This window comes from Lagenorhynchus albirostris, chromosome 1 (genome assembly GCF_949774975.1).
Source record: "Lagenorhynchus albirostris chromosome 1, mLagAlb1.1, whole genome shotgun sequence".
In the NCBI taxonomy this organism is placed as follows: domain Eukaryota; kingdom Metazoa; phylum Chordata; class Mammalia; order Artiodactyla; family Delphinidae; genus Lagenorhynchus; species Lagenorhynchus albirostris.
The window spans coordinates 28390549-28403319 of NC_083095.1; the positions used below are offsets into that span (position 1 = coordinate 28390549).

Sequence of the window (12771 nt, forward strand, 5' to 3'; positions counted from 1 at the left end):
CTTAACTTATCTCAGCATATCCTCAAGCTTATCTGTGTTGCAGCATGTGTCAAATTTTCCTTCCTTTTTAAGGCTGAATAATATTCCGCTGTATGAACACACATTTTGTTTATCCATTCGTCCATCAATAGACACTTGGGTTGTTTCCACCTTTTAGCAATTACAAATAATGCTGCTGTGAACATGGGCGTACAAATAACTCTTCCAGTCCCTGCTTTCAATTCTTTTGGGTATATGCCCAGAAGTGGAACTGCTGGATCATATAGTTAATTGTTTTTAATTTTTTGAGGAACCACCATACTGTTTTCCAAAATGGCTGCACCATTTTTACATTCCCACCAGTGATGCACAGTGTTCCAATTTTTCACATCCTTGTCAACACTTGTTACTGTCCATCTTTTTTATTATAGTCATCCTAGTGGATGTGAATATCTCATGGTTTTGATTTGCATTTCCCTATTGATTAATGATGTTGAGCATCTCTGCATCTGTTTATTTCCCATCTGTATATCTTCTTTGGAGAAATGTCTATTTAAATTCTTTGCCCACTTTAAAAACGGGGCTTTTTATTGTTGAGTTGTAAGAGTTCTTTATATATTCTGGATTATCAAACAATATAGAAATGATTTGTAAAAGTCTTCTCCCATTCTGTGGGCTGTTTTATTACTTTCTTGATGGTATCTTTTTTTAAAAAATTTTTGGCTGTGTTGGGTCTTCGTTGCTGCGCACGGTCTTTTCTCTAGTTGTGGAGAGTGGGGGCTACTACTCTTCGTTGCGGTGCACGGGCTTCTCATTGTGGTGGCTTCTCTTGTTGCAGAGCATGGGCTCTAGGCACATGGGCTTCAGGAGCTGCAGCACGCGGGCTCAGTAGTTGCGGCACGTGGGCCCCAGAGCATGAGGGCTTTAGTAGTTGTGGTGCGCAGGCTCAGTAGTTGTGGCGCATGGGCTTAGTTGCTCCGCGGCACGTGGGATCTTCCTGGACCAGGGATCAAACCCGTGTCCCCTGCATTGGCAGGTGGATTCTTAATCACTGTGCCCCCAGGGAAGCCCCATGAGGGTATCTTTGAAACATAAAAGTTTTACATTTTGATGAAGCCCAATTTATTATTTCCTTTCTCTGCTTATGCCTTATCATATCTAAGAAACACTGCCTAATTTAAGGCCACAACGATTCATGCCTATGTTTTCTTCTAAGAGTATTATAGTTTTAGCTCTTATATTTAGGTCTATAATTCATTTTTTAAAAAAAGATTTATTATTTATTTATTTATTTTTGGCTGCGTCGGGTCTTAGTCGTGGCACACGGGATCTTCATTGTGGCGTGCAGGCTCTTTGTTGCAGTGCATGGGTTTCTCTCTAGCTGTGGCATGCGGGTTTTCTCTCTCTAGCTGTGGCGCGCAGGCTCCAGAGCATGTGGGTTCTGTAGTTTGTGACATCCAGGCTCTAGTTGAAGTGCACAAGCTCAGTGGTTGTGGTGCATGGGTTGTTGCAGTGCATGGGTTTCTCTCTAGCTGTGGCATGCGGGTTTTCTCTCTCTAGCTGTGGCGCGCAGGCTCCAGAGCATGTGGGCTCTGTAGTTTGTGACATCCAGGCTCTAGTTGAAGTGCACAAGCTCAGTGGTTGTGGTGCATGGGCTTAGTTGCCCTGCACCATGCGGGATCTTAGTCCCCTGACCAGGGATTGAACCCACGTCCCCTGCATTGTAAAGCGGATTCTTTACCACTGGACCACCAGGGAAGGACCATATAATACATTCTGAATTAATATTTGTATATGGTGTAAGGTAGGGGGTTTAATCTTGAGTTTTTGCATGTAGATATTCCATTTTCCCAGCACCATTTAAGAGACTATGTATTTTCCCCCATTGAATGATCTGGCACCCGTGTCAAAAATTAATTGACTATAAATGTGAGGGTTTATTTCTTGATTCTCAATTCTATTCCATTGATCTGTATGGCTATCCTTATGCCAGTACTACACTATCTTGATTACTTGTAGCTTTATATTAAGTGTTGAGACTGGGAAATGTGAGACTTCACTTTTGTTCTTTTTTAAGATTGTTTAGCTCTTCTGGGTCTCTTGTATTTCCCTGTGAATTTTAGGATTTACTTGTTAACTTCTGCAAAACCAGCTTCATTCTTGACCTAAACAAAGTATAGGGGGAACTACCTATATATGGAAGGATCCACAGTCCTTACAAGGTTAATCATGCAAACTGGGATCTCACTGCTTATACCCACCTAACACCAAAGCTAATGTAGGTGGGGACAGCCCATATTGGCATATGCTCATTTCACACAGTGGTGCGGAACAATAAAAACAGAATCCAATGTAATTTCTAAGGGTAGAATTCTTTTTTTTAAAATAAATTTATTTATTTACTTTTGGCTGCATTGGGTCTTGTTGCTGCACGCGGGCTTTCTCTAGCTGCAGCGAGCGGGGGCTACTCTTCATTGTGATGCGCGTGCTTCTCATTGTGGTGGCTTCTGTTGCTGCGGAGCACGAGCTCTAGGCATGTGGGCTTCAGTAGTTGTGGCACACAGGCTCAGTAGTTGTGGCTCACAGGCTCTAGAGCACAGGCTCAGTAGTTGCGGCGCATGGGCTTAGCTGCCCCGTGGCATGTGGGATCTTCCCGGACCAGGGATCAAACCCAGGTCCTCTGCATTGGCAGGCAGATTCTTAACCACTGTGCCACCAGAGAAGTCCCATATAATTTTAATTTAAAGAAAATAATTATTAGATCTCATTTGTGCCAAAAACCATTTATTTTCTTCTAACAGTGTCACAAAAATTCCAGAGAAAAATTACACTGCAACATTCTATACAATGCTAAATAATGCCATTACCAAAGAATTGAATTTTTCTATACTTTATACTTAAGTAGGAAAGCAAGTTATTCTGAACAACTCATAAATGTAAGAGTTGTAGTATCTGAATTCAAGTCTTTAATATCCATGATATTTCAACCATGAAAGTATGAAAGTCAATATAACACAGGAGTTTACTTGCAATTTTGCTGATGCACTAATCTCAACAACACACACTGAAGGAGCAAGTCATTCAGCTAGTGAGTGAGCCTAGCAGTCCACTCACCACCTGCATCTCACTGTGACTCTGATATTCCCTATTGGTACTCGTTTACATAGTAAAAATAACACTATGGATACTAGAAAGGACTAAAAGTTTCTACAAATTTGGAATAAAGGATGGCTGGAATACTTTTCTTGAGGCTGGCTCAGATCCGTGACATGAATGGTTCCATCACATATCCAGAAGTGTGTGGGAATGTTGCAGCAAGTGCACAAGCTTTTATCAAAACATTTATCGTACAGAGAGAAAGAGAGAGCGAGAAACTTTAATGAAAGCTGAAAAGGCAGTGAGAATGATGCAGGAAACATGGGACTTATGACCACAATGTGATTTGGGAGAAAATGTAAAGTTAAAGGGTTCATAAAAAGGAAGGATTATAAGTCATAACAAGAAATTGTTTAACATAGGTAAAACTGACATGTTAAAAGAAAATGCCTTTGTGAACATAAATCATGAAAGAGGAAAGGTAAGCTCCTATTAGACAATTAGATATTTACCATGTACAAATGATATAAGTGTTGGGAATTGAGGGGTGAAAAGCCCAGATGCTCACATATCCTTATAGAGCTTACAGAGTTTAAGATCAGACTGACTCATCTATTTTGTAGTAATTGTTGAGAAAAAGTTATGTTTGTCCTACTGATCTGAGATCAGTTATGTTTGTCCTACTGATCTGAGATCCTCAGGACTTAAAAAGAACGCCTTTCCAAATAGTGACAGGCCAATAAAAATCCTCAGATACAGGGCAATGTTTTATGGACTGGTTTTATACATACTTTATATCAGAAATAGAGAAATATCTAATTTCTCAAAAGCTTGAATTTCAGTTCTCCTCATCATGGACAATGTGCAAGGCTATCCTTAAGGACTATAGTTTACAACTCTAAGTCAAGGTGATGTTCCTTCCCCTTAATGCTTCTGACTTTCCACGTGGAGTGTAAAACACAAGCTCAAGGTATATGACTTTGCTATACTTTCACTGGCATCATAAAGTGCTGTGGACAAAGATCTCAAATTTGGTAATTGCCAGCTTTAGAAGAGGTACATCCTTGATTATATAAGAAATATTATGGATGATCCAATATTGGATCACCCAAGTATTATTGGGTGATCCAAAAGGGTAGATGCTTATTGGCATGCCTTATGAAAGAAGGCAGTATATGACTTCAAGGAGATTATTTTCACAGGTAATGAAGAGTATACCATTAATACTGACAGGACAAGAGGGTGGCGAAGGTTTGGAGGGCACACATAAAAGTGACATGGAAGAATCAGAAGAGCGAGAAGACTTAGAGATGATTTGGCAAAGAATGACAAAGAGGAAGACACTGAAGATTTAGAAGAAATTTGGGGGGTTTTCATAAATTTAGTCAAAGTTCTAACATGGCAAACTGTTAACTGACACCAAAACAAGTTATGATCAGTGAACAGAGCTTTCAGTAATAAAAATTGCACTGATTCTGTACCAGGGAATAAAGCAATACATAGCTACCATTCATAGTGTTCTTTAGAAAAAAGCTATCACTTCAGGAAGGTTCCCCCTCAGAATGCTGTGTCACAATGATCTCCTTGTTTCCTCTACCATTTGCCTCTTTCTCCAAAGCTAATGTTGAAATGTGACTTTTTCTGTAGTTCAGTACGTTTCATGATCTCACCATACAGTCCATAATTATCTGGTATCACTACCTTGAATATGAAGATTCAGAGAAGTTCAAATTAATGCTTCTACTAATATATTGTAGTGTAACATTTGTTTTAGTGGGAGAGTTACTTTAGTTACTTCTAATTATGGAATAATTTACATCAAAAGCCTAAAGGGGTAAACTGATCTTTTCAACCACATCTTAATGCATTTTACGGCAAAAAATGATACGCTATAGGTTATCACAAACTTGGGAATTCACAAAGTTCCCTCGTGAATGTCAAGGTTCTATCTTTTTAAAAATTTACTTATTTATTTATTTATTTGGCTGCGTTGTGTCTTCGTTGCTGCGTGCGGGGTTTTCTCTAGTTGCGGCGACGGGGAGCTACTCTTTGTTGCGGTGCGCAGGCTTCTCATTGCGGTGGCTTCTCTTGTTGCGGAGCACGGGCTCTAGGCGCGCAGGCTTCAGTAGTTGCAGCATGCAGGCTCAGTAGTTGTGACTCGCGGGCTCTAGAGTGCAGCCTCAGTAGTTGTGGCACACGGGCTTAGTTGCTCTGCGGCATGTGGGATCTTCCCGGACCAGGGCTCAAACCCGCGTCCCCTGCATTGGCAGGCGGATTCTTAACCACTTCTCCACCAGGGAAGCCCCCCAAGCTTCTATCTTGAAAGCAACAAGTTGACTCTCTAATTTACCACAGAAATGCCAGATGCTCATTTTATAGGCAGATTTTGTAAGCTTTATATTTAATGAGAAATTGTTAGAACTACATTTGGCAACGGAAGATTCTCTCAGATGTTGAGAATAACAGCAGAAGAATCTCTTTGCTTCATTTTCCTAGGAGAGATTGACTGAAGTAATTTGACAGTCGAAAACAAATTGAATAGTTAAAAACCTTCACGGTAAATTCTTTGTTGAAAGGTCAAGTGCGTCTGCTGAAATGTATTCATTCTATTTCTTTCAGAATTAAGATGAGAGAATAAGTACTTAAAAGACACAAAATAGTGTACAAAATCAGAATGATGTTCTGTTACACTGTAGGTATTATTCACAAAGCTGTTGCAAGTCGACCATTTATACTACAAAGAATTTTACCTATTTCAAAGCTCATCCCGGTTGTGCTACCTCCAGGGAACTAATTTGTGTGAGCTCTGGACTCATTCCGCAGTCTGTCTATAGAAAGAAACTGCTCTAAATTTGCCTAATTTGCTTGATAGATTCACAATCTTCTGACAGCTTAGGGAAACCCCTAACCTAACTTGATCAGAAAAGCTGACATGTTATCAAGAGAAGTGGACATAGGTCCAAGTGTCAGGAAACTTTTCATGTAAAGGGCCAGACAGTTAATATGTTAGGTTTTGTGGGCCACAATCAGTCGCTGTCTCATATTCTTCCATTTTTTGTTTTATTTTTATAACACTTTAAAAATGTAAAAACCATGCTTAGTTCACAGGGAATACAAAAATGGGCTATAAGCCACAGTTAGCCAACCTTTAGTTTAGAGTAGTGCCATCTGATGGAAGTGTTCTATGTCTGTGCCATCCACAATGGTAGACAGCAGCCGTGTGTGCCTACCCGAGAGCATTTACTGAGGAGTGCATCTGAGGAGTTACATTCTAAATTTTCTTTAACTTTAATTTAACTTCAAATAGCCACGTGCGGCTAGTGGCTACCGTTTTGGACAGCGCAGGTCTAGAGGACCTCCTACACCCACAAGAGCCCCTGAAAATCTCTGTATACCTATGTTTCCCAAGAATACTGAAGGCTTGGACAAGAAGTAAATTGGATATAAATAGTAACTGTTATTAATAATAGCCTCCAAGTATTAGGTTAAGCATTGTATAACAATTCAAATGACTAACATCAAGGAGAGGGAAAATGTGTAAGAAACTTGAAGCAAAACAGGTTGGCATTTCACAATTTATTAGAATGACATCTTTCAACATTTGGGCAAATCAGAACTTTGAAGTGTTGAGAGAATTAGTCTAAAGGGCTTTGAGTTACAAAAGACCTACAATGTCCCTACTTTTGATGGAAGTAAAAATTTTTACCACTCAATTTGCATAGATTCTACTGAAGACAGATGCAACTAAAATTAGGTTTCTGTTTGCCTGAGAAGACAACTGATTTCTCCCATCACTGACCTGAAATGCTCCTGGAAAATTGCTTTGCTTCATTCATCACACTGCCACTCCTAGCAAGGGCCCTAAAGTTCATAAGGCACAAACTTGCTTTGTTAGCCAAGCTGTTACACAAGAAACCTAAGTCCTCATTTTCACGTGCTGACAAATCATTACCCAAGTCCATTAATGCATTCATAACTTGATTCTTGGAACTTGTGAAGTAAAAAATTAGGGGAGAAAACACTCATTCAACTTTAGAGGAAGCCTCCAATCAATGCCTTAGACAACATCCATTAAAGGCTATTTGTTTTCCCCACCTATCTGGGACAGAACACTTCTCATTTAACTAAGCAAAGAATTTAAAACACACAGTAGGGTGCAAATCACTACATATGTCCAGCTGATGATCCATGACAAGACTCACACTATCCCTCCAAAAAAGTTTTGCCTCTAGTATTTTCTATTTTAAAACAGTCCCGGAACTAAAGGCAACATTCCTGAAGAGAGGAAATCACTTCATGTAAAAATCATAGGTTGAACCATAGAACACAAATCAGTCATTGCAACCAATTGGTACAGTAAGTATTCACTCATAGGTCCAAGTCAAACTGTCAACAAAGAGTCTGGCATTGGTATATCCATACTATGAATTTCTATGCAGCAATTGAGAAACAAAGAGGTAGATCTATCTGAAATGCTGTGGAAAGATATCTAAGATATATTGTGGGGAGGAAAAAACAAGTTACAAAACATTACGTATACGTATTATGACCTCATCTGTGTGTGGTAACATATAAAACTTCATTAATGCATAGAAAATGTCTGGAAATGTTCATGGAGAAACTGTTGGTGGTTTCCTCAGATAAGTTCAGCAGGTAAAGATTTTACTTTTCACTTTATATTCTCCCATACTATTTTTAAAAAGTTTTTAAATCAAGAGATTGAATTATCTGTATAAGTTTAAAATGTTCTTTTAAAATTCTGGAGAGATCTCTGCAGCGGTTCCCCAAGAGACTAAGAAGATGTGGTGGCCCTTCGTTACTATTGCAGTGTTGATAATTTAATGAAAAAGCCAAAGCTGTTCCTTTTGTACTTAAAGCTACTATAATGTTCCTAAGACTGCCTCTGCCAATAAACTTCTATAGTGGGAAGGGGAGAAAAAAAAAATCACATTATTATGAAATTGGGGGAAAAAAAAAAAAGGCACACTTCAAAAAGGGCCTTGGTAGGACAAGACAATCCACAAGTGCCAACCAGCTCCAGGCTATAAAGATCCCAGGAGAGCCATCACTTTTCAATTACCATCACTAACATTACTTATTATTTGGCCTGCTCCAGTCCCTAAGGAAGGCAGCTTGTGATGACAATACCCAGCCTCTTCTTGTAAAACAATTCATTAGGCAAAGCAGAACAGCTGGGGCAGCCACGTGTGTGTTCTTAAGGCACCACCCCACTGAGACCTCTGGCCCAGATATCCCTTTTGGTGAGGGCAGCAACCACCCCTGTGACAGCTGTAGAGTCCTCCAGGGACACTTCAGCTTTAATCAGTACTTCCTGCACTGGAGAGGGCCATTTGATTTCTAACATAAACTAATAGCACTCCTGCTTTCAGCAGGTTACACCAGACATCAGATAAGAGGCTTTAGGGCATTTTTATCTTGTTCTAATGCTCCAGAGTTAACGAGGCAGCAAAAGATACTGTCATAGAGCCCCAGTGTAGCTCTATTATCCAATAAACAGACTCTTTCCAAGACAGGTTTAATATGGATGGAGGAGGTAAAGAAGGCTGGCTTAATACTGATGCTATTGAGAGGATAAGAATCCAGTTACCTGAAGTAGGGCAAAATCATGCACACTCTGCAGCAGACAAAGTGCTACAAGGAAAGTAAGGAGTTGTCTCAAAACATGAAGAGGAAAACACTGATTTTCACTATTTTAAGCAGCATAAATCTGATAGCTTTATCTGGCACTTGGGGCCAAGTTTTCAAAAAGTGCTTCTAAATGAATCTATTTATGTATTTTGCTGAAAAGTAGTCTTAGGAGTTAGATTTTTTAAACTAGCAATATAGTCATTATAAAAATAGCTTACTAATAATATATGTAATTATATTAATAATTATATTATGTAATATATTAATAAAGGATATTAGTTTTTTTTTTAACTGGCTATAAAGCAAATTCTACTATGTTAAACAGTAATATCAGCAGAGCCTACATAATATCAGGCTTTAGAAATAATTCAATCATTCATTCAACAATATTGATAGACTTTTATAATCAAGGCTCACGGGGCCCAGCCGTGAGACAGAGTGAAGATAAAAATTACCCCTCGGATTCCCTAGTCCAGGCTAATTCGCATAAAACAAAATTTTACTTAAACAGTCTTCTTTTTTTTATCTTAGAATCTTGATAAATATGTGGAAATCAGAGAACCAAGTGTTTCTCTTCATAACTAGAAATATCTACTCAGAACCTGCTGAGTAGACATAAGTATTACTAAGCTGACTACTAAAAACAGTCAATATTAAAAGATGACCATTTCTTGAGTTGTTTGGCTCCTAAAGATTAAAAAAAAAAAGCTGAGATCTTCTATTTACTTCCTTGGAAACCAACCCCCCAAAGACAAAGGTCTGCAAGATCTCTTAAAAGCTATTCACTCATTTTTGGAACACCAAATATACAGTAAAGAAAACAGAAACAGTCCCTACCCTTTATTTATAATTCACACAAGATAACCAACAAATTATAAGAATGAAGTCCAATTCACAAATTAACATCCATACATACAAAAATCACTAACTTTGAGCTTCTCAACATAACCATCACCTCACATTCTTCTACTTCTACTGACCAATCATTGCTCTTGCACAGGTCTCTCGTTCCCTGTGGCAGAGAATGTTGGTTGCTTATCCCAATACCTGTTCTCCCTTTCCTCCTTATTAAAAGAACCCCAATTCTTACCCAGCAAAATTACAGCTCAGGCTAAAAGACTACATTCTTTTGCAGCTAGGTCAGTCAGTCCAGATGACTGAATTCTGTGGGATTTCCAGGAAGGCTGCTTAAAAGGAAAGGAGTCAGTTGTATGGTGCCCCTTTTTGTCTTTCTCCCTTCTCACATTCTTCTGGCCTACAGCTCAGGCCCAATGCCTAGATCTCTAGCAGTCATCTTAGACCAGGAGGTATCCTTTACGATGGAAGCCAGGCACCAAGAAAGTGGAGTGAAAAGAAAAGAAGCCTCAGTTCTTGATGACACCGTAGAGCTCCCCTTCCAGTCTGTACCTAACTACCTCCAGCCTTCCTTTTTGTGGGGAAAAAAGAAATTCTACTTTATGTAAGCCACAATTATTTTGGATTTCTTATTATATGTAGTTGAAACTCATTCTTTTTTTTTTGTGGTACGCGGGCCTCTCACTGTTGTGGCCTCTCCCACTGCAGAGCACAGGCTCCGGACGCGCAGGCCCAGTGGCCATGGCTCATGGGCCCAGCCGCACCGCGGCATGTGGGATCTTCCCAGACCGGGGCACGAACCCGTGTCCCCTGCATCGGCAGGCGGACTCTCAACCACTGCGCCACCAGGGAAGCCCCCGAACCTCATTCTAATAGACCTGATAACCACAATCTTTTATCCTATAACCTTGATAGTTAAGTTATTCATTTCAATGATGCCTTAATGACACTTTGGCAAACAAAACTGAAGTTTTATAATGCGTACCCACTTCCACCTTAAATTGTATTCTCCTAGTCACAAGGGCTTAAAATCTTGAAATCATTTTGACTCATGTCTCTCCAGTCTATTACAATTTCATATCTATTTCCCCCCGCAAATAACCTTCCTTTGCATTCATACCCTCCTATCTAGTACAAGCAGTTACTGCATTCTTGGACTGCAACAGCTTCCTAGCTGGTCTCTTAGGTCGACCCATCACCACACCCTTCAATTCTCTCTGGGGGTGGCTACCAGACCTTTGAAAATGATTCCTCAGACTTTCCACAATTTAGCTCCTCCTCACTTTTCCAACCACATTTTCTAGTACTCTAACCAATTCATACCCCCAAATTGCTTCTCAGTTGCAAGTGTCTTCTTTCCTCCCATATACAAACATTAGCCATTAATATTTGGAAGCCAAATAAGTAGCCATTTCTACTTAAGTTTCATCTCTTCCAAGAAGTGTTCCTTGAATTCTTACCTCACTTTTTCCTCTTTAGGAGTTTCCCTCAGAGAGGGAAGCATGGTGTGAGATGAACATGGTGTGACAAAGGCCAGGTCATGTAGAGCTGTAAGGCCACGTTAAAGGTTTTTTATTTTATTTAACTAAGAGCAATGGGAAGCCATTGATGGGTTTTAAGAAGGGAATAAGGTCACATGTCAATTTGTGTTTCAAAACTATTACTCTGACTGTGGAATGGAGTAGTTATTGGAGAAAAGATCAATTTTACAGCTAATTCTGCTAGGGGAAGGGGAGAATACCAGAAATAGATTAAGGAAGCTGGATAAAGCAGGCTTGGTGTAGAGGGAGAACTTGAAACTCAATATTCTAGAGGAAAATGATAGTCATTTGAGTAAATATATGTTCTCCATAGGAAAAATTCAGTAAATATTTATTAAAAGAGCTGGTGTGCAGAATTGAGATAGGAGCACTAAATGTCCTCCTATCAAGAATGTATTGGCATTTACAATGCCTTAACTTTGACTGAATCTTGGTTAAAAAAAAAGAAAGCTACATAAAATTTAGGGACAATTGAGAAATTTTCAATGTGGAAGGATATTAGGTATTTTGCAATGACTGTTAATTTTTCTTGGATGTATTAATAGCATTATTATTTAGGAAACTGTCCTTATTCTTAGGAGATGTATCCTGAAGTATTCAGGCGTAAAGTGCCTGATGTCAGAAACTTACTTCAAAATAGTTCAAGGAGGGGGGAAATAAATAAATAAGTAAATAAATAAATATTCCCATTATATATAAATATGGGGCACTCACTGGATGTTTAAAAATTTTTCATAATGAACTAGTGGAGGAAAAGAAGACAAGGGGATTTCTTCTTAAGCTAGTGGAGAGGGGCTTCTTTTCTGATGTACTCGTGGCATTGATACTCATTTACTTGGTAGCTTGAAACAAGTTATTTTTAACCTATAGCTCCAAGGAAGTCTGGGATCTTAAAAAAGTAAACCACCATAGGAGGATTTTCACCCAAGAATTATCCTTTCTACAAATATTAACAGATCAATACTCCAGCCCTGCCTTTAGTTTCAAGCCTGGCTACTCTTGGATTCCATTCTCAGCCTGATTAAGGAGAGGGAGGAAGACACTGCCTGAGCTTTTTCAAGTGTGAGACATGTTACTGAATCACTCTCCAGTGCCTATGTTTATTAAACCTTTAATACAATGTTACCAATCCCTGCTGTGGAGCCATTTCAGAGAATAGCAGGTATATAACTTAGTATTCAAATAATCTTTTATTGTGTTGCTCTTTTCTTTGTTAATGTCATTATCCTCCAACACTGTGAGACTGCTCCCTAATTAAACCCTTGTTTTTACTGAATTTGACAGCTGAGGGCAGCAGAAACAGAAGGAGATAACCATAAGCTATTTTCTCTTCAACCAGGAGAAAAATGCTTCCCCTGCAAAGCTAGAATACTACACTTTCCCCACCTATAAAATTATTTTGGGGGAGAAGACAGTCTTAGTAATAACAAACCTTTCAACCTGAGCAATCAGAAAGCTTATTTCTATAGTCAGACCTAGATGGACCTCTTATTCTTCTTTTGACTAATTGAGCAGGCAGGCATACAGATGAAACTCATCTCAGTCCAAACTTAATGTGTTTATAGTTGGGTTGCATAAAATGGATAAAAGACAAAAGAAAAAATAAAGGTCTACAGCAAAATGGATGTCAAGTACTTCCAATATGGCATTC

General features: G+C 39.1%; 1 protein-coding gene across 5 annotated transcripts in view; it reads right to left on the reverse strand.

Moving 5' to 3' along the window:
• The window catches only part of LIN52 (lin-52 DREAM MuvB core complex component), a 118844-nt gene that overhangs the window by 53919 nt on the left and 52154 nt on the right, over positions 1 to 12771 (reverse strand). The window contains exon 6 of one of the 5 annotated variants that reach the window (XM_060166547.1): positions 4314 to 4776. The exons of the other annotated variants lie outside the window; for them this stretch is intronic. Coding sequence (XP_060022530.1) covers positions 4760 to 4776 — 17 coding nt within the window. The 3' untranslated portion in view covers positions 4314 to 4759. Of the gene's footprint in view, positions 1 to 4313; positions 4777 to 12771 lie in introns of those variants that run through there. 5 annotated transcript variants of the gene reach the window in all.